General features: G+C 36.0%; 1 protein-coding gene across 1 annotated transcript in view; it reads right to left on the bottom strand.

Moving 5' to 3' along the window:
- CPS1 (carbamoyl-phosphate synthase 1) overlaps window positions 1-22,980 on the bottom strand; it is a 144,297-nt gene that overhangs the window by 22,173 nt on the left and 99,144 nt on the right. The window contains exons 23-30 of the mRNA XM_080671221.1: window positions 14,456-14,597; window positions 12,824-12,889; window positions 12,316-12,379; window positions 10,396-10,577; window positions 6,801-6,995; window positions 6,342-6,409; window positions 4,485-4,560; window positions 2,221-2,298 (exon numbers count right to left, since the gene is read on the bottom strand). Coding sequence (XP_080527347.1) covers window positions 2,221-2,298; window positions 4,485-4,560; window positions 6,342-6,409; window positions 6,801-6,995; window positions 10,396-10,577; window positions 12,316-12,379; window positions 12,824-12,889; window positions 14,456-14,597 — 871 coding nt within the window. The remainder of the gene's footprint in view (window positions 1-2,220; window positions 2,299-4,484; window positions 4,561-6,341; window positions 6,410-6,800; window positions 6,996-10,395; window positions 10,578-12,315; window positions 12,380-12,823; window positions 12,890-14,455; window positions 14,598-22,980) is intronic.

The raw sequence follows: 22,980 nt of genomic DNA, 5'->3' as shown, positions 1-22,980 counted from the left end.
ATGTTTAAGAACAGATAGAAAACGAAAGCATTTAGGAGGCATTGGAGATATCTTTATCTCTTCCTTCCAGGTTAGGTTTTAGACACTGAAAAGGAAAAGAAGATGGGAGAGATCAATATCCAGCTAGGTAAATGTCATAACAGGTGAACCAGAAAGAACACTTCAGGTATACAGATCAAGAGATCTTTAAAATGAAATTTGAGAGAGGAAGGAAGTTAAAGGACAATATTCTTGTCCCCTTTATAGGTGAGTAAACTAAGGTAATATAAGAATAAAATAATTCAAGTACATGTGACTACTATGGGGCCAAGTCAGGACTTTGAACTTTTATCTGTCAGAGTCTAATATTTATGGCCTCAGTCACTATAACCGGAATGTTAATAATGTGTGTCTTTGGCAAACGATAAAGCTTAGAGTCGCGGAGAATAATTGGGTGACTGTAAAAGACTTAAACTATAGTTACAATTTGCTTATCATATTTATAGATGACTTAAAGCACAGTGACATCTGAGTCTCAGTCCTGCTGTCATTTACAGTTCTGTGACCTGGGCAAGATCTGATAAGATGGAAATAACAGTAGTGTCTGTCTCATAGAATGTTTGTGAGGATAAAAGAGAAAACGTATACTGTGTCTGGCATGATATTTAGTGCATAGTAAGCACTTAATTTTTTACAGTGTCCAGAAATGAGGAGGCAATAGTCCAACTGAGCTTTGCAAATATTATATATCCTAAGCACTATATCCATTTCTGAATGTGACTCGTTAAAATAATGTGAATAACTTAGAAAATTTCCAGAAGAGGTAGGCCAGGATGATAAGTAGTGGTCCATGTCTGAGAAAAGCTTAGGGCAAGAGCTTATCTTGCAACTTGGAGCCAAATCAGAACAACACAACTTTACCAGCACAAAAATGAACAAAAATATGAATTTTTCTAAGCCAGTCTTACATTCCCCACTTCCACACTGGTATGACTACATTTCCTCTTATTTTATAACTCATTCTCAAATATTTAAACTATTAGAAAAGTAGAAAGACTTTTTTTTTTAACGTATGCTCTACAATTCTGGAGGTCATTATTGGAAAGCACACCTTGGTTCAAAGAAGGAATATGTGAGATATATAAAAAAAAACCTCAAAACAAAGCTCTCTCTCTCTCTCTCTCTCTCTCTCTCTATATATATATATATATATATATATATATATATATGTGTATATATATATATATATATATATATATATATATATATATAATCTTATGACTTTTTGAGCTCTGTATCACCAAAAGAGTTAAACAAAAAAATAAATCGCCACCTTCCCAAATGTGGTGAAAAAAAAAAATGTTCATCTTTGGAGGGTGTGGGATTAAAATAAATATTCCTAAGGGTGCTTCCACTTAAGATTATATGATTCTGTGGTAAGAAGTCATCATTATTATATAGATGTTTTTTTCAAAAAAAAAAAAACACCTCATTTTGAACTGTTAATTTAGAAAACAAAAAAAATTTTTGACATTTTCAGTAGTGTTTTGTGGCATCTGTACCGTAGAAGACAAAGGCCAACCTTTTATATTTTCTTAAAGCAAATAAAATGACATGGACTTTTTAAAACATAACTTCCTATATTGCCAGATAAATCATAAATATCTGACTACACAACCAGCAAACTGAAGGAACACATTCTTCACATTTTTGTTTCTCCCTGAAGTTGGATGCTTTCATTGTATTAGCAATAGGAGACGTGATATGTAAGCCAATTTTATGTTACTATCATTATCCACACTACTGTTTGGTTTTGCCTTTATCCACTTATTAAAAAGGGGGTAGATGGAAAATCCAGAGAGAAGAAAAACTAAGGATTCAATTAGGAACTTCTGAAAGAAAAGCACTGGGTGTTTTTATAATATCCACTGGAACATAAAAGGAAACTCAAACAAAAGAAAATGAGAGAGAAAATCTATTCAAAAAGAATGTTGAGTACGGGATGATAATTAATTTTGAATATCATCAAAGAGAAATTCTAACAGTATGAGAGGTAGGAAATGTGATACCCATGACATACCAACAGAGTTGTCGGTGAATTTGAAAATTATTGCGACTGAGCAGCTTGTCCATTATTATTAAAGACCTGTTTTGTATAAATCATAAATTCTGATCTGTGTTATGTTTCAAAACTGCCAAGAAAAATAATATTTGATGGGAAGACAGGGATAAAATACTTACTCTTCCTTCTTTGCCAACAGCATCCATTTCGACTTCCCGGGCCCCCTCAATAAATTTTGTCAGCACCACTGGGTGTTCCTGTCACCAGGGAAAACAGGAGGACAGAACCTTTAGCTGAAATTATCTGTGTATTGTCAGGTAAGCCATGTACCTTCAGCAAATACTAGGGCAATACTTGCAAAAAACTTAATGCTGTCACACTACACAAACACACGAGCCAACTTGTTTTGTAAGAACAGGCCATTCTCTGTTTACAGCGAGACAGAGGCTGATTCTCCAAGTTTAAGGACTCAGTGAACCGAACACAAGTTTTGAAATTTCAAATATAGACTTCTAGGTGAGTTAGAAAAAAGAGGGGACTAAGGAGAGGGCATCATGGGGTTCCTTTTCTGTTTCCAGAGTTACAGGTAACTTATGGAATAAAATATGTATTTTATTAATAATTATATGTTATTGTTGTTTCAGGTTCTTTCTGTCTTCCTACACTTACCTTTTTCACCATGCTCGGTGCCTTAGCCATGTAGTAAATGTTTGATCAGTTTCTAGAAACTTCATGCTTTTCCTCAGCTTTCAGGTCTTTACAATGCTGTTCTTTCTTCCTTCTCACACCCACGATGTAAATCTTTTAATTATGAATCAACCATTTTAAATCCATTTAAAAATCTCTTCTTCGGGGACTGGAATCCAATACCTATACACTATACCTCAACATCATGTATCTTTTTCTATTGTAATGCTCATCATATTTAATTGTATTTAATTGTAATTTTCTGATGTCTCTACCAAAGAGAGACCTCCATGTGAACAGAGGCTGATCTATCTTTTGATGAGTATAACCCCTGTTACTGAGAACAATACCATTACATAGCAGGTGCTAAATATGAATAAATTCATAAATAGATGAGTGACTGATTGGGAAGGGGCGGTGGTTTACTCTAGAGTCCTTGCATTGAGTATACAAGATTCTGCTTTAGTTTGATGGGGAGACTTGCACCAGAAAGTCCTTAGTCAGGTTATCTCTATTTAACACATTGGTCCTGTAAGCATTCTATTTATATGCTAGCAGGAAAAAAAATTTTTTTTAAATATTCTAACAAGTAGAAGCCCTATGAGATCCAGTGTTCAGGCAAAAAAAAAAAAAGAGGGGATCCCTGCCTCATCACTCACATGAGATAATCTGATCTAGCTGCTGGTTTCTCCAAAGGGGAGTACAAGACTGTTGGCAGAGAATTCAACAGAGGTAGTGTCTCACTCCTGAGCACATTAGTGAAAACTGGCCCATTGGAGAGAGTCCGTCCTTTGTTATCTGACTTTCACACAAAAGTGAATTCTAAACCCACTTGGTTTTCTTTCTTTATGCTTCTTGTATCTTATCACTCTTTGTGTTTATCCACTCTCTTCAGTGCCCAAATGTCCTGGGGGGGCGGGCAACCATCACACAGAAGGGAGGTCAAGCTGCATGTGTGCAGGAACACATGCTCTTTATTCCCCTTTGAAATGCCTCTGATTTCAGCTCCCTCCAAATTCCACTCACCTAGCATCAAACTCCTTTCTATAAGTTGTGCTTTCTCCCTCTCCCCCACCCCCGCTCTCTCTCTCCATATATAATATTTTTTAAAAAATATTCTAACAAGTAGAAGCCCTATGAGACCACAACTAGCTTTTAAAAGGAAAACATTACTTTCATCCACTACATTACAAGATCTGTAGATCAATAACCCCACTGGGCAAATCTTAAATGGATTGCACTGAGGTAACACCAAAGGAGAAAGTAAAAGGAAGGTGGTAGAATCACCACAAAATTACAAACATTTTTATTAACTAAAATGGAATATACCAAAGTGAAAAAAAAATCAACAGGTGAGGAAAGGCATTTACCATTACAGTTGCAAGGTTGACTAATTAAAAATCAGGGTTCATGAGCATGCTTGGGCAGCCCTTGAAGCTGGAGAGTCCATGGAGAACTTAACCAGCATCTCACTCATGATCAGACAGGATGTTTATCCAACCAGCTCCTGGAGTCTAAAGTCATATAAATCTCTATTGTGATCAAATATGCACTGGTTATCCTCTTCTTCAACTCGCCCTAAGAATCTAAAAGTAAATTCACTTGATTTTTATCATCCCCCACCTGTAGGAGACTAGTGGGTAAAAGAAAAATGAAAACCATCCTAACAACATCGGGTGCAAAGGAAAACAACACATGAAATAAAGTAGCAATTAACACAAGAGGTAAATATCAACAGGAGGAAATTGCACACTACCTGAGAGACTCTGGTGGCTTCCTCTAGGAATTTTTTCATCTCATCCTCAGTGAATACCACATTCATGGCAGACCCACTGGGAAAAGAGGTGGAGAAAAACAGGTCAGTTTCTTTACCACTTTGGAAGTAGAGCATCCTAGACTTGATTGTTTCTCAGAAAGGGTCCAGGAAACCTCTAGTTTTAGTCTGGAGTAAATAAAAAGATGCCTTTTTTCTAAATTGAGACTTTATTTAATCAACAGAACAAGTGACCAAGGTAAAAAGTCACTGAAGTAGGGGAGGAGGGAAGGGTTAGACCTATGATAATGCCCAAAGAAAATCATGGTAGCTCTAGGGATGGCACATCCCCAATCTTTGTCCTTTCTGGTTTACTTGTTTTCACTCTACTGGTTCCAGGTAATTCTTTTTTTTTTCTTTTTTGAGAATTTAAAATAATTCATTTTTTATAATAAGAAAGTTACATTTTCTGTAGGCAATATTTACCCAAATGAATGCTAATCAACTATTCTTATTGTCTTGGGGTAAAAAAAACAATAACACACCAATATTAACACAACTTGAACCTTAACAGATTCCTCTCATGATCTCGTTTCTCTAACTCTGTTTCTTCAGAGCTCATTACCCAGCCAAAACAGGTCAGACTATTATCTCAACCAGGTTACACAAGAATCTACTTTTTTAGTAACATTTGCAAATATAATGTACAGTATGTGACTGAAAGGTATTCAACTGTGTCCTTCTTTTTAAATACTTCAGAAAGATGCTATCTGAAATCTATTTCCTCTGAATATTGACGTTTCCAAAGTGGAATGGAAGGTGAGGAAAGAAGGAAGACTAAAAGGAGGGGGGGAAATAAGGAAAAAATATTACTTTCTACTTCCATGTTTAAAAGTAGTATTTTTTTTTACGTTTTTACTCTTACAAAATTTTGCTTAAAGAGCTTTCAATTTCTTTATCTATTTAAGACAGGAAAGCTAAGGCTATAACACTGATAATTCACAGTATAGGAAACTAAAACAAAGATATAAAGATGAGAAAGAAAATGCAATAGTCAAAGCTGCTTTCTGCAATCCTCCCTTAAATATTTGTGTGTTTAAACTAAACTAATATCTCAAACGAGTAGTATTACTGGACTGTGGTTTATACAAAATGTCATTTGAATAAAAAGGAAAGTTTTCCACCTCATTTGAAATTTTTCATTATTTTAAAGGATCCCATCTCAAATTCCATTTACACTTTCAAATTGTGCACAGCAAATTGTGTTTCTCTTATTATCCCCTGTTCAGTGAAGTAGCTCCTTACATGTGGTAACATCTGAAGAGAGGAAGTGATAATTCACAACTTCTCCTTTGATGATAGGTCTTAGTTTCAAGGTTTAATATAAAAAATCCTTGCTCACCATTACAATTCATCTATTTAAAAAATGTGATCTCAAAAACTCAAAAATTCAAACCAGAGGCACCATCAGAAGGTGCTGACAACAATCAAAAATAAGCTGTCATTTCCAGGTAACAGAAAACAGATGCTGAGGAGAGATAGCTCACATTTGTTTTGGTTTGTTTTTTCTTTAATTGTCCTCTTCTCTAATGTAAAATTATCCTCCCACAGTTTGGCAAGAAGATGCCAGAAGCCATGCTTCTAAGCTATAGGACTGTAGTGTCTTCCAATTGCCACTCCCTGAAGGAAAAGCATTAAACTGAAGGACTGTAGCATAGGTCCTCAATCTGGCTGTGTTAGTTTTGGGATTGTTGATAGATTTACAAATTACTAGACATCAGAGCCTATTGCTATTAGCACACAGCATGCAGTTCTCTATCTCTCCATTTTTAAACCATTGTTTGGAAAACAATATATTACCTCAAAACATAGGAAGGTCTCAACAAGCAGGGATAGCCCACAGACTTCGCGAAGTCCAGTGCCTCATTCTAATGAATGGAAACAACAATAAAAAAATGTATAAGTAGTTTAAAATATTCCATGAAAATGCAGAACAGATTCCTTATAAGTTGCAACCCAACTCTTTTTATTCTCAAAAGACACCATTAAAATGTAAATTGGACATCGGAATACATAAAATTTCTAGTTCCTAATTCTAAATATCAAACCTAATTCAAAACGAGTTTGAACTTTTTTTCATTGTCTGAATCTTTATGAGAAGACTCCTATCAATTTATAACCAACATTTCACTGCAATCATGGAACTACAACAACTTTAAATTCACTAAGCAGAGTGCCCTGCAGTTAACTCCTGCAGTAGTTAATATTGTGACTCTTCAAAAGAGAACATAGAAAACAGACAGGTGTTTCTTTCCTTACCAAAGTATTCACAGCTTTCCAGGGTGCCTGAGCCACCTTCAGCTCATCCAGGACCGCAGAGAAGATGGAGCGGTCCTCAGCCCTGTCGATCTGCAGAGGGCTGGTGCCCATGATCTTCACGCCATTCTTGTACAGAGGCACTGCCAGGTTGTTTGGGATCTGGCCTCCAACTGATATGATGCAGCCACTGCAGGTCTGGAAAAGACATGTGCAACATCAGCCACTGGGGTACCTTCAACATCATGAGCAACTGCCTCCATTTCCTTATGGAAAATGATTAACATGATGGTGATGGCTTCATTTCTCCTGTCAATGGATAATATTAGGTTGTGCCACAAAGAGATAGATGGACTTAATTCTGAATTGCCAGGCACTTACATGTAAGGTCCTATACAACTCCACATTACTACCATATATGATTTCCTTACAATTACACATGCATGTATGACAGTTAGAAAAAGAAAATCAAACGCATAAATACTTTTATCACATACTCTACACTGAAATCAATTTATTCTTGGACTACTGTTGTAACTTCCTACCTGTATTCAGATTCATCCTTCTAACATTGGCCTCTTCTGTTCTCTTCCAGCCCACCCATTCACATTGAGATTAATTATCCTAAAAGTTACTCCTATATTCAGTTCTCTAAGGGTTCTCATAGCCTGAAGGATAAAGTATAAACTCATTGCCAACAGAGCAATTAAAACTTTCCAAACTATCGATCATCACTTCACCTGGCCCCAGGCAGAAGCCTGGGCTCACTGTCCCCAGCTATAGCTTCCTGCACTTCTTCACTTTGCCCTGCTATTGTTTCCTTCCTCTTTTTCTCCTCTTGTCTAAACTCTAACTCTCCTTAAGCCAAAGTCCAGTCTAAGTCCTACCTCCTATTTTAACATCTTCTCTGCTTTCCTGCTACCTTGGAGCCTGTCTGCAGGACTCACTAACTGATTTTTTTAGATCCTATTTCCTTAATTTGCCTTACAATCAGTCCCAAATCTTTAACCTTAGTCTTCTATTATTAGTCAAAACTTCAAGATTGAAAAAGAAAAAAACACACACAAAATCTCAAAGTTTCTCAAACTGGTGTTCTAGTGGTGAGGGTGAGCTCATGTGGGCTGTTGGGAACTGGATTTGAAGTTGGAAGACACTTCCCTTCTTGGTTCTCTCCTCTGTGAAACTCACCTGAAGGTTTAGAATTCTTATCTGTTAAAATTAGCACAATAGTACCTACCTACCTCACAAAGTCATTATGAAGATTAAATAGAAATATAGAAATAAACATTAAAGTTTTCATACAAGGTATAAATGACATTATTATTAATATTAGAAAATATAATATTAATATTTAGGCCATTGATTTTGACATAATTTGTGTTTACTTCAATGACCTACTAATAAAATATTAGAATTGCTGAAGTAATAGATATGTACCAAATGCATTTCATCATTATTTGAAATCATTATGAAATACCCTTTTAAAAAAATAAGCTAATTTCTCTCAGAAATTATAGTTCTGCCTACACAACAATTGCATGCTTAAAAACATTGTAAATTGTATTGAAAATAATAATCCACAGTTCTGCATATTTACCAATGTACTTTAGCTACTTTTATCATCATTCTTATATTCAATATGTAGTTTTTCAAAAATGTTAAGAATTCTTTTTATAATATTTGTATTTGCTCATTTTTAGCTTATGAATAGTATTCCTAGCATCCCCTCTCACTCAGCCTCTGATCAAGACTCCCTTCAAAGCAACCATGTCATTAGAAACAACAACGACATGTTGGCATGTCACCTTTTTGACTTCTCCTTCATGTTTCTTTAGAGGCACTCCCTTGATGCCATGGAAACTGTTTTGATTCTGAACTAGACCAACAGACCTGGATCAAGAGACCCATCATACTTTCTATCATCTCAGGTAGCTATACATCCTTGGGAAAGCCCATTGCCCTTCTAAGTGACTCAAATGTGTGCTTTTGAATAAGTTTAGATGTGCTTCCAATTTTCAGCAAATTTACTACGGAATGCCTCAGTGCCTTCAGCCTCACTAGGGGCATCCAAGGTCAGATAAGGACAGTCTCCTGAAGGTTGAGAAATACTTGTTATGAGAGACTGTGCAGCCTGCTATGAAGAGAGACACAACCACCTCATGAAAAGAAAAATACATACACATATATGTACATGTATGTGTGATTTGTGTAATTTCCTAGGATAGTCTAAAGAATACATTAATGGAATATTGTTCTTATGTTCTCCAACATAACATTTAAAATAACATTATAATATATAGTAGCACTTTAATTGCCAATTAGCTTCAAAAGGGGAAATTTATTTATTTCTATCACACTGAATACAGTTATAACGAAAGGAACTCATTAATATCCATATGTAACTATATTCAAAGGCAGTCACAGACGTTTCTAATCTTTCCTTAAAGAATTCCTGGGGAAATGATTAATTATGTGTGTAAAATGCCTGCTGCTACTGCCTGCAATGCTTAATATTTTTAAATAATTATGTAATTTTTCACATATTTATGTCATGAATCCCAGTTTTATTTTATTGCCTTGAAGGGAAGGACCTGGCCGTATCGCTGTCTAACTTGCTAAACCTGGCATTTAAAAGGTGCTCAAGAAACATTTGTAGACTGCATTTATTTTGATCCCCACCTATGCATCTGAAATGAATATTATGGAATCATTAGAAAAACCATGGTAGAGAGAAAACTAAAAATTGTGCATATTCTACCTAATGGTTCAAATTTGTTATATTAAAAGAATAGTAAACCAGACCTAAATAGACAACTATGATGGTACATCCATCCTAAATTTGTTTGTTTTTCTTTTTTTCTGTCCATTTTTCATTACAATAATAAAATCATCACATTGTTCCAGCGCTATACTTTATACTTTACGGTGGGATTTTTACCACAAGCCTCGTGTTACCTTCACAGTACGTGCATGTAGCACATTTTTACATTCATATAATTCATTAACAAAAGAAGAGTGTAAGTACTGATCATCTGAATCCACAGGGAAGAAACACTCAATAATATTAGAGTGGGAGTGGAGGAGCAACTGTAGGAAAATGCTCCTACAAAATCACTCGGAATGGTCTCGTCGATCTAAATGGAAGACTAATGGCTTCATCTGACAGCACAAAGAATCAACTGGTCCTTTGTGAACAAGCAACTTCTCTCCTCTGGGAACTGTGATTCCTTATTAAGTTCATGAACTAGCGAGAGGCTGCTTGTTGTATGTCTGGATGACCCATTCAATCATTCTGCAAAATATCTATTGGGTTGCTTTGTACTAGTTAATATGTGCCTGGCACTTGTTACCAAGAGGAGTTTTTAATAAAGCTGGAATCCTTAGAAAGAAAGAGTGAATTTTGTATGAAAAATAATCACTCTGAGGCAGAGCCTCAAGAATCTAAGGCTGGGGTGATTCCTTTTAAAGTTTCACTACAAAATTATACAATAGAAGACACTGACAGCGTTTTATCCTGAGGGGAGTTACAATATAAATCTACATGCATGAACACATATATAAAGTGTGCACTGCATATATTTTTCTTCCCTTTTCTTACCTCCTGATGGTAGATGTCTAGGATTCTCTCCAAAGACAACTCTTCAAAGTACAGTTTGTCACACTCATCAAAGTCTGTGCTCACGGTCTCAGGGTTGCAATTCACCACCACAGTCTTCTTGCCAAGTTGACGCAGCGTGCGGATACTAGAGACGGCACACCAATCAAATTCCACACTGCTGCCTGCGGAGACAATGAGATTGGGAAAATAGGTAGGAGAAGCTTGAAGTTATAACACAAAGAGTAGCAGAAATACTATATTGCCAGTCAGTTAGCTAAGGAAGCTGATGCCCTTTCCATTTTTTTTTTTCTGGCTACATTTGATTTATTTGCCCCTTCCTTTCCTCTTTTTCAATTCAATTTTTAAAACTCCAAAATATAAATTTCAGATCCATTATGTGTACTATCTTAACAGCAGGAAAAACAGCGACTAGTTAAACAACAATGACATGTCGGCTTGTTTTATATGCTAAGTTCTGCAATAGGTCATATCCATATTTCAAGCATACAGAACCTCAAAGTTAATGGGAGATCATTGTAATGATAACAAAAAGAACAGCCCTCATTTACAGAAAAGAAATTCAAAGAAAACATATTGACCTCAGTACACAAAAGTAGTTTAGTTAGTGGTCAGAACACTTGAGTTTTTGTTTCAGTCCTTCCACTTACCCTGCTGTCTGAAGGCTAAACCCAATGATCCCCTGAGGTGCCTTGTGGCTCTGACATATCTTAATTGATTAGAAATCCTGTCCTTTCCAAGCATATCTTTTTAAGGTTGGCAAGGCCACCCCATGCAGAGTGAGTGACCTTCTAAGAAGTAATTTGAAGTATAATAATGGCCTTAAATGGCTCAAAGTATCACCTCTACTGGAATGCCATAGAACTGAAAGTTCTAGGATTTGTACTAATTATTGGCATTCGGACTTGGTCTCCTAAAAATTGTTGTCAGAATAAGTTATGCAAATGTAGTAGCAAGTTAATTCTCACTATCAATTAAATATAGATTTGATTGTCATCATAGCTAGTCTTCCCTGGGCCATAGGGTAATGCAGAATTTTTGCATAAATCAGGTAAAATTTGAAGAGGAAGGAAAATAGGTCTAGAAAAGAAAAGGGTAGGTCCTGGTGACAGTTTGGGCCATAAGAAACTACAGTAGTAAAAGTATAAACACTTGTCCTCCATGATTTAGCCAAAAATTGGTAAACTGGCATATCTAAAGCACTTAGTTAATTGTAAAAGCTAAAATAGACTATGCTGAAAGTAACAAAGTAAGACTATATACATTTAAGTAATCTATTTTATCATTTCCATTTTAGAATAACTTACAGAAACTAAATGTTAAATACACTTATTAGGAAATATCATTGTCTATTTAAATACATACTTTGCAACTGTAATAGATCTTGATTCATTATTAAATATTTACTTATAAGTGGGAGGAATATATAACAATTTCTGGTTAGAATGTCTTAATCAAATATAATGCTCTATGCACCAATAAGAAAAGCTCTTTGCATTTGATGTCAACAGAAATTATATGTTATGTCAGAAATTGCATCTACAAACATAATTCTGGCTGATGTACATAGATCTTTGTGAAATACTATGCTAGGAGAGAAAAAGTCAAAGTGAAGTTCATTCCTCAAGCCCAGTGACTCAATTTAGTTCATGAGGATGAAAATGATAAAGGGATGATGATGAAATGAAAGGAGATGGAGTCTGTGTGGAGGCCACATTTGAGTCCCACTTGTATCACTTAATAGCTGCATATGTTTGGGCTTCATCTCTCTGAACCTCAATTTCCTAATTTGCAAAATAATTATTATGATAGTATCTATTTTACACACTTTTTAGAATAAAAACATGTGAAAAGTACTACATAACCTGTAAAGCCCTATGTAAATATAAGTTATCACTTTACCAATGTGATATGGACCACAGCCCAGCACCATCAGTCCATGTTCATCAAAATTGATATCATGCTCCTGAGAGAACAAAAAAGAAGATGTGAAAATCATTGTTATTCTTCCCTCTAATTAAACTATGTGTCCTGCCTTTGAATGTGTCTTTCTCATTCTTCCTCTTGCTGACATGCATCCTCTATGAGTCTGGGAACTTCTAAGTATAAAGCTATAAAAGCTCTACTTATTTGTAAAAAAAATAATAAGTTTAATATTTTTAAATTAAATAGTCATTAGAACATGGCATAACTATATGGTTCATGTCGATTGTCCTTATCTTTTAAGTTGTTTGATTTCATCATCTTAAGACAGTTTCTTCAAAGATAAGTACAGAAAGACATCATCACATCTGATCCCCATGATGTCTTTATTATCACTAGATAACCAAAGACAAAAAACATATATTCCCCCATGTGTACCATTTACTAAATCTAGAGCTTTCTGATATCTCAGTGTGGCAGTTTATACCTGACCATTGTAGGTAACATAGAGGTAGTTTGTTACTGATGGGTATTCTGCAGCCAGTGTATCAATCTGAAAAAGAAAATAAATAGATAAATAAATAAATAAATAAATAAATAAAGAGTTTTCCTCTTCCTTTGTTATAATTTCTTCTTTAAAAATGATTGTGGGCCCTCTCCAGTTTGGTTCAGTGGATAGAGTGTCAGCCTGAGGAATGAAGGGTCCCAGGTTTGATTCCAATCAAGGGCACATTCCAGGGTTGTGGGCTCAGTCCCCAGAAGGGGGCCTGCAGGAGACAGCTGATCGATGATTCCCTCTCATCATTCATGTTTCTATCTCTCTCTTCCTCTCTTTTCCTCTCTGAAATCAATAAAAATTGATTATTTAAAATTTTAAAAAAAGAATGATTTGGTGGTTTTTCTTGGTGCTGCATTCATATTCCTTTAATGCCTATTACTACCGAAAATAAAGACAAGAAAAATGTTGTACAATCCAATTGCTTTCTAATTCTGAAAGTAAGAGAGGGGGAAAAAACAATGAAAGAATTTAGTTATCACTTGAGCAATAATGACAATACACAGCCCAGAGTATCACTGAGTCATTATGGTAGTACCTCTCATGAACACAACAATGCTCATATAACCAACAGGTTGCCAAGGCTTACTCGGCCAAGTGGTCTATAGCAGCTGCAAATAAAATCTAAAATCAGAGCAAAATGACCTGTATGTAAGAATGTCTTTGGTTCGCAAATTAATGCATCTGATTCAAGTTACCTATGGCAATGAGCAATTGGATGACACAAATTTTATAAAGCCTGAGGGAGGGGGAAAGGAGACAAGTTTTCATTGAACAAAAAAAGTAAATCAGTAGAGGTAATTCAGCTCTCAAGGGCCAGAAGCTCAGCTTAGAGGGCAAACTAGTGTCAAGCAGGTGATAAGGAAAAAAGATAATAATTGCTGAGTAGAAAATATTCAGCATCAAGCCTGAGACCTAAGAGTATGCATGTGCCCCCTGAGCACACAGGAAAGGTCAGTGATTTTAAAGGACAAAAACCAGCTGGTGGTACTTTAAGCCAGAGATGGCTTAGAGTACTAGTAAAGGCCAAAAAAAAAAAAAAAATCACAATGGTACACCTATGAAAGTTCTTATGTGATTGTCATGAATACTAGATGAGCTCATTATGCCCAGCCCTATCACAATGAATACTAAATGATCCATAATGATGGAGCACTTAAAATAAAGTATTACCTTGTAAAAAGTTAGTGCCAAAAGAGATAAGTATTCTTTTCAAGAGCCTCAGCCAACACTCTAGGGTATTACAAGTCCTTCTGTTACATTAAGGATTTCTCTTTCTACAGATATATTTGCACTCGGTCAAAAAGCAGAGGAGATGTCATTTTGATTTTTTTTTATTTAGGCCAAGAAAATCATGTACTCACTCTTACCTTTACATCCCAGTTACCCCTTAATCCTTTCCATTTTAAGCATAAATAAATCATGTGCTGAATAAAATTGGGCTTCCATTGGACAAGCAGAGTCACATTCAAATTCCACCCCGCTTTTTATTGACAATGTCCCTATGAGTTGGTACCCACATTTCACTTGAGGAATCTTGAGAAGAAAGGGAAAATACTTTACCTGTTTAACCCAAGGGTGGATGTTTTTCTTTAACCTCAGCTCCCTTGTCTGGGCCTCAGTCAGCTTGAGGCATTTGGAAATCTGCTTATCTGAGAACCCAATCTCCTTTGCCTTTTTCAGGGTTTCTGCTGGGATGGACTCACTAGGATTTAATGAGAAAGAGACTCACGTTTAAAACAACCACAATAAGAATTAGTGAACTATTCAATTTCAAAAGCATTAAGGCTCTTCATTTTCTAGATTCACCTTGTTTAGATCTATCTTTTAAAAATACACAAATAACCCACTAAAACTTATGGTCTTTATGAAGTCTACTATTTGCAATGCTGATCTTCTCAATATGTGGATTCCTACTTTCACACCGTATGCACCCTCTTCTTATTTCCTGAAAAATGGTTTGTGCACTTACCATCCTAATAAATTTCCTCTTTAAAAATAATCAGGGACCCCCCTTTACTAAATTGAGGAGTTTTTCCTCAATTTTCATCTCCTATCCTGTCAGCATGTTTGATGTGCCACTCTTAAAGTATCTTCCTCTGGCTTCTGGTAAGTTGCTTCTCACCCTACTTTATTATCCCCAACAACCATTTACTATTTATTCCCAAGGCTCTATCCTCAAGATTTAGTCTGGCTCCCTCTCTAAATGTAGCCACTGCCATTGCCCCACGTAGCACAAGTAAGTCAATGACACCCAAATCTGCAGCCCCTTCTCCAGTGTCTGACCTGTGGTCCAGGTCTTTATGTACACGAACTTTGAGAATCACCTTTCCCTGGGCGTCTCAACATTGTATCAGACTAGGAATTCTCTCCATAAACTGCCTTTATATACTAATATCACACATCTTCTTCTGTTAAAAAGTTATTTTTTTGGCCTTATGATTATTTTCCACTCAAGCCAGATTTATCTCCTCACTTTCCCCACCCTCATTCCCATGAGGTGGACTGGATCCATGCTGCTTCTCTCATCTGCAAAGCCTTGGATATTCCTATTACCTACCCAACTTCTCTCCACCTCCCAAGCACCCTTCTTAGGTCAACAAAAGCCAGGCTTCAAATACAAAGACTTCTCAGTCTGTTCTTATCTACAATGACCTTCCTGGGCTCCTAACTGATGCTTACATTTTGAACCAAGTTGGAATTTGGAAGCACACTGCTTAACATGTCATCACCACCTGGTATTTTAAATGTTTCTTACCTTTATTTATTTTATTTTTAGCTATCAGACTTTTTCCCTGCTAGATTCAAGTTCCACAAGGGCAAAAAATACATTTGACTTATTTACCAAATTATTCCCAAAGCCTAGCACACTGTCTGGCCCACAAACATTTAATAAGTACTTATTAAACAAATGAAGATAACTATAATTCTATGGCTTTTTACTTTACAGAAAAGACTAATAAACTATTGAAATCAGCTTGTAATTAGAATTCAAAACATACACAAAAATAATTTCCATAGGCCCAATGTTCAGAAATATAGAATAATACTGTAAAAGCATCTTTAACCAAGTAGCTGTGACCAGCAATAGTCAGTACAATAAAATTCTCTTATGATAGTTTGATAGTCAATTAAATAAAATTAAAATGTAATAGTGTGTCATCAGATGATCTAATAATAAATAAAATATTTTCACTGAAATTCTGCTATTAGAATGTAGTTGAATGAAATCCATTGCATTTTGTTCATTCTCTTCTTCAATCTTCTTTAATTAATTCATATTCTGAGTTTAAAGAAAAGAGAATCGAGCTGGTATATTTAATAGCTATTTCTCTGGGTTTTTGATGTCAATATTAGTTTACATTTTTGTAGCTACAGCTCTTCCTATTCAATACATTTTTTTCTATAGCATCTAAATTCCTTTCTGTCTCTCAAATCAATTTATTTCTCCCAATAAATTTCATTTCTTCTTTTTCTATTCCCATTTAGATTTTTAATCTTCCCAGGTATCTGACAAGCATTCTCTCTGAGCAATATATTTTCCCGCCAAATTCTTGAACAAAATCTGATTTTTAAGTATTATTAGTCACTTACTATGTGTGCCAAGCACTGTGCTATATGCTGTAGAACTGTGCTGTCCAATATGGTAGCCACTAGCCACACATAAAAATTTAAATTTAAGTGTCAATTAATTAAATTATTTTAATTAAAAATTTAGATCCACAGTCACCCTAGCCACATTTCAAGTTGTCCAATAGCCACATATCGCTAGTGACAACTGCACAGAACAGTGCAGATTACAGAATATTTTATCATCTCAGAAATTTCTACTAGACAGTGCTTCTCAAGAAGATACAAAATAATATTTGAGACAATGGAATGATAGAGACTGATTCAACACATTTTATGGGGAGATAAGCTGTGTGGTGAAATGTGAGGTCAGAAAAAAAGATAACAATGTGAGTGGCTGTAGCTGAGAAATACTGTGGCAGTAGAGGGATGAGAACAGAACCATAAAGAAAATGTAGTGTTATATAGATGAAGGAGTTGACAGATGTGCTATAAGCAAGGGCAACTTCATTGCAATCATTTGAGGCAGCAATAGATATCATAGGTATAGGAAACAAATGGAGGATTTGTAGTTGGGAAAAGTAAGAAATTGTGGATGATGGAGGTAGGGCTCCATTCACTGTCATTCTTTAACACTTAGTAAACATGTGCTGTGTATCGGGCTCTGTGCTACCTATTTTAATGGCAGAGAGATAAAGTATAGGATCTCTACATTCAAGGAAGTCAGAGTATATTAGGAGGCAAACAAACACCTACGGATGTAACTGCACTGTGAGAGGTGCTGTGAGAGAAACGCATACAACAGGAGGCGCTCGCTCAGAGGAAGTGTGTCCAGCTTCTGCTGGGGAAGTCTGGAAAGGCTTCTGAGCATCTGAGAGTCTTTGAAACATACAGCTTTATGGAGGTTAGCTTTAGTGTTGCCCCAAAAATGTTGTTGAGACAAAAGCAGAGGAAGGATTTGTTGCTGTTGATATTTGCTTTAGAAAGGTATATTTCCACTTTCCGTGCCAAGACTATGTTCCTAAACCAATTGCTCATTTGTTTATGTGCAACTGAGCATTCAGCCTCAAAGTGCAAGTGCTTGAAAAATAAGCTCCTTTTCTAAATTAGAAATTTGGATGATGTTCTTTTCAAATAAATGTCTTCAATGATGACTTTTGTGGAAGATCTCAAATCATGTTAATGTTTGCCTGCATGAGGAAAAGCTACACATTTTCTCTGTGATCTGCAATTATATTAAAAGCATAGGTATGAAGGTTGAGTTAAGTGGAGAAACACAGTACATATAACATTGCGTCAATTCTTACCCATAGATTTTTCTACCTGTTTGCTAGAGCATTTTCCCATCATTGTGGGATAGCAGTAAAAGAAAAGATGAGCGAAGAATAAGTAGCTCTTCAGTCAGACATTTTTTTTATTACAAAAACTGAGGCAAAACCCATACTATGTTACTATACTGACCACCACACTAACCTAAATAACTAAGCCTAACCCAGAACAACAGTGTACCACACACAAGAAACATGACATGAAAAGAACCATCATGCCCGTAATTTTGACTATGGACAAGCTTCAATGCAACTTCTTCAAGTCCAAAGGTGACCAGAAGTAATATGTTAATCTTTAACCTTTGGGTCATGTTTGGGGGGTTTTTGTTATTATTTTGTTTTTTTGCCTTGAGTGATTTTTGTTTTTCTTATATGGAATATCATATAAGAAAATAATTATAATAAAATAATTCCTCAAAGGTTCCTTTATTGCTTTAAATGAAAGTTATAAATAATGATGTTAAACAATCAAACAAACAAGAAACCATTCAAATTCCTCACGTTTCTATTAGGGGTGCAATACATTTGCATTTGTTCTTTCCCCATTCAGCTATGTAATGTTTTCTTTTGATGAAATATGCACAATTCCTCTTATTCTTTTCCACTAAAAACAAGTCCAATAGAGTATGTAAAGATATTTCCAGCAAATATACAAAATGTTTCTCCACCCACCAACTAATATTGAACTCATACTAACAAATTTTTTTTAAAAAAGGAAGGCTGATTGATAGAACTGGCCTTATGCATAAAAAAAAATAAATAAAGTGAATTAATTTTGTGCTCAGCTCTGGTGGCAAAAAAATACGTCACTAGGAGTAACTCAATTGTTACTGTTCCCCATAGCATATCCACCCCAGAGAGTTTTCATTATTTAGCAGGATGCCTGAGAAGAGCAACAGCAACACGAAATAATGAATTGTGAATGATATAATTTCAGAATGGGAGTGAAAACTACTTCTCCATTGGTGCCCCCTCAAATCATACCAGGTGAGAGTTCTGAAACAGATGCATCAAGCTAGGCCTGCAGAGTGCATGTTTTAAGCTCACGAACTGAATCTCAGAATATTTTCTTGGTGAGCCAAAAACTGCTTTAACTTTTGTCCAATATTCAAATAATTAGATCAATAGCATGATATGATATTTTTTAAACATCTTGAAAATTAGCATGTATTAATTGGAATGGCATGTGAATATATTCATGTTCATCTATCTCAACCTGAATGCAAATATCGGGTAGGTATATTCATATGCAGTTCAAAGTGACATATGTTCTATAGTATTTCATTCATGGTCTCGCTGGTTATTCATGTCTATGCTTTAGACATGTCCATGAAATAAGATAAAGCACTTTACAATGCCCCTCACTGAGAAAAGAGATGTTGATTATGACCTACTCTGGCAATTACAAGGACAGAGACAAGTTAGAGCCCACCCACCTAATTCTGCAGGGCACCCCTAACTCCAAGACAGAGAGCAGGTTGCCCCTCTCTCTTCTATGTCCCTCATTTGCTCTCTCTCTCTGCTGCTTCTGTGTAACACAAGGCTGGCTGGCATATCATTACACCCAGAAGAAAATTGGCTTTATTCCCTACTTATTCAGATACAAAATTTTATTTTGAGCCCCATTATAATAAAATAAAAGAAGAGACAGTTTGAAGACACAATTCATTAGCTTTGGGCCAGTGATTCAGATAAGGTTAAACCTCTTCAGAGTCAAATACAAGATGAATAATCTTAAGTGAACATAAAAGCTCATTTAACAATGTGGAGATTCAGATACATGATCCTCATCTTTATCTGCCCAGATTGGGCTGCCTTCTATTTTGTCTGCTAAAAAGAACAGACATCAGAGTAAGATTTGTTTAAATCAAGCTAAGAAGAAGCATACTTACAGACAGGGCTATAATATTTCTATTTTTCCAAAGGAAAATGAAAACCTTAATTTGGAACAAACTCGAAACAGAATAATTACTAAAAGAAATATAAACACTAAATTTGTTACTCACTCTTTGAAACCTCAGTAGGGAATGCTCCGTTGATATTGTATTGTAAATCAAAGGAGCATTATACCAAGTGAGAAATGTGACGAGCTGAATGGAGTATATTGTACTAAAGCACAGTTTTAAAATATATGTAATAAATAAATTATCCTTCTGTTATTTAATAGGGATTTGTGTGTACTAAATGTGTTTGTTTATCTTTACTTCTTGGAACAAGAACACACTAAGTCCATATTTCAGAGCTGTGTCCTCTATATAACCAAATTTTCTTTCCCCTACCAGCTTTTCTTGCTTTCAGAGTTCAAGGGCAAACTCCTCAAAGGTTACTCTTTTATCATGCTAAACAATAAAACAAAGAAACACCAAATAACTGTGATGCTGGCTTTTTCATAATCTTCAGTTTCTCTCTACACAGCAGCACAAAATGACAGTCTGAAATTTGAGAGGGGGGAAAAACATCTTAAAAACAGACAATCAAGACTTTTACACACTCGGCCATAATCTTTGAATGGTTCAATAGCTCAGCTCAGCTTCTACAGGGGTAAATCTAGTATGTTCTCTGGTTTTATAAACAATACGAGCCTTTCTGCTCTCTCTTTGAGTTCCAATGTAGATTTTGTTGTTGTTGTTTAAAATTCTACCCCATCATCTCTGAAACTTCCTCCACTCACACTTAGTCTTCAATAATAAATGATAAAAGGAAATGGAATAAATTTCGCTTAATGAGGAAATTTTCACCTGGCGTGGAGGAGCTGGGGAAATCTATTAGCAGACTGGAGGAACGCCGGCAGCATGGCAATGACCCAGGGAGCCGGCGCACTTCACGCAGACCTCTCTTACACTTGACTGGCTTTTATCTGATCCACCAACTCACAAGTAACACTAAGCAAATATCCTTCCAGATTGCACAGGTTCTGATGTGAAAATGAGCACTTCACTTGGCCTACGATTATGGGATGGACTTGCAATTGTATTATTATCTTCTTTTTAAAAATTCCCCCACAGGCAGAAGCTGAGCAAAACACTAGGCCTGATGCTCAGGAATGGCACCTGCTATATTAAGGAAAGAGAACTGAGTAAGATATACGTTTTCTGCCCCGAGACTCCTCACCAGCCTCTCCCCTGAGTTTTGCACGGCTTCACTGATTATCTTGTGATGTTTCACAGGTTCAAGACCATGCCACAGTCACAATCATGCAATCACTGGAGAAGTTATGTCTCTCATCTTTTCTTTCAAGGAAACAGTTTGTTACCTCTTTCCTTAAGAAAAATGCAAAAAAATTTATTTTTTCAAAAGGAGCACAGCAATTAGAAAGCCCAGACAATTGGATAAATACTACTCTTTTCTCTCAATTTTTGAGAGCACTGATTCTATAAAGCAATAAGGCCTTTGGGGGAATTAAGAAAACCTCTATCTTTTTCTCACATGCAGGACAAACAATGTCTATATCCAATCTCCATATGGAAGGCTGCCATCAGGAAAATTACCTGTTAGGATTTGGGTCCACTTAGCACTATCACAATAATGCTATAATAGCACAAGTATTGATTTTCAAGGACAGCACACTTAAAACTATATTTCACTTTAAAGTCTATTAACAACAACAAAATCAAAACAAAGAAGAAAACCTTATGAGAAATAGATACTGTAGATATATTTAGTCAATTTTAATTATTATTTTTTTAATTTTTAGTGATCCCAATAATTCAGAAATATTATGATGTTGCTTTCAACCTGGTAAGGCCATTTACATACTATTGATGACAATATAACTATATGTATGACTAAATATAACATATATAGAAATAATTTTTGACCAATTTTTTTAGTCCTTGAATGAGAAATGTACCTTTTCTAAAATGGGCAGGGCAGGGGGGCAGGGGGATGAGAAGGCATTTCTAAGAGAATGTGGAAAAATTCTAGATTTAAATTCCTGGCACATGTCATATTAGGTCTATGTTAATATGAGGGTTGCAACCTACATGGAAATCAAAACTCTTTATCCCTGAGAGTTTTTTGTAGAAAAAGACATATAAATGCACATTAATAGGTATGGTAGCAACAATTCTCAGGTACTTCACACTAGTGACTATATATATATATTTAAGACCAAATTGAGTAACTCACTCTCCAAGCTGCCTAGAGCAAAGGATGGTCAACTAAATCAGTCCATCAGCTAAAGAGTACATGGTAGGGTAGGAGATGAGGCATTATATGCAATGTCAACATGGCCAATTTGATACTGATGTGATGGCCATTACATCATCATTATATTCACATCAGCAAATAATGCCTAACTGCCTGTTCCAACCTTCGCTAGGCAAATACAGCTGGCCAAATCTATAGTCAGGCTCCAACTATGCTGAGAAAAAAATATCAATCAGATAAAACAATAAAAGTTTAAAGAGTTTATTTAGCACAATGCCAAGCAGGTAATAAGTACTTCCTGCCAGAAGAGGAAGAAGAAGGGGAGCAGTCCTCACAGGAGAGAAGGAGGAAGAAAAGAAATAGCAGGAGTTAAGCAGAACAGAACCGGCAAGTCACCTAAATGTGGCCCCTGCACCCCAGCTCCTCTCAGTCCCCTCCCTCTCCTCTGAATCATTCCTGTCTCCACACCTTGCAGTGGTGAGTGCCACCTCTTTGGACTCCCTGCCAATCACAAGTGATCTGGAGAGAATGTGCATCAGGCATTTACTCTGCTGGGAGGCACAACCACTGCCTTATGCTCCTCAGGATAGACACCACGCACTTCATTGCCAAGGGCAGATGAGAAGGCTCTATGCTCCATAAAGGCATCTCAGCTATGAATGAGCAAGTGAACAAATTCTGGGGGTCAGTCGGTGATGATCTAGCTTCTGTCCTTATAGCTCATGGAGTCTCTTTTGCCTAAATTTAATTTCTATTGTATGCTTCAGAAGTTTTTCACTCACACCTGCATTAATATGGGAGGTTAGGCATTTGCATTTTATTTAAAGAAAACAATAGATGTATGTGCATGCACGCATGTGTACATAGTCTTTTACTATAAGCATAGTAATTTTAAAAAATAAATCCTTATCCCAGCTCCCTGTACCCTTGGAAATTCTGTTTAAGTCTTTCAAAGGTGACCCGTGGGGGCTTTCTCTCTGCCAGGCCCCCGTGTTTTCCCCACAAGAGTTCTGGAGAAGGGCACATCTCTTATAACGTTTC

Source organism: Plecotus auritus (genome assembly GCF_963455305.1).
Source record: "Plecotus auritus genome assembly, chromosome: 5".
Taxonomy (NCBI): domain Eukaryota; kingdom Metazoa; phylum Chordata; class Mammalia; order Chiroptera; family Vespertilionidae; genus Plecotus; species Plecotus auritus.
This window is presented reverse-complemented; position numbering and strand designations above follow the sequence as displayed.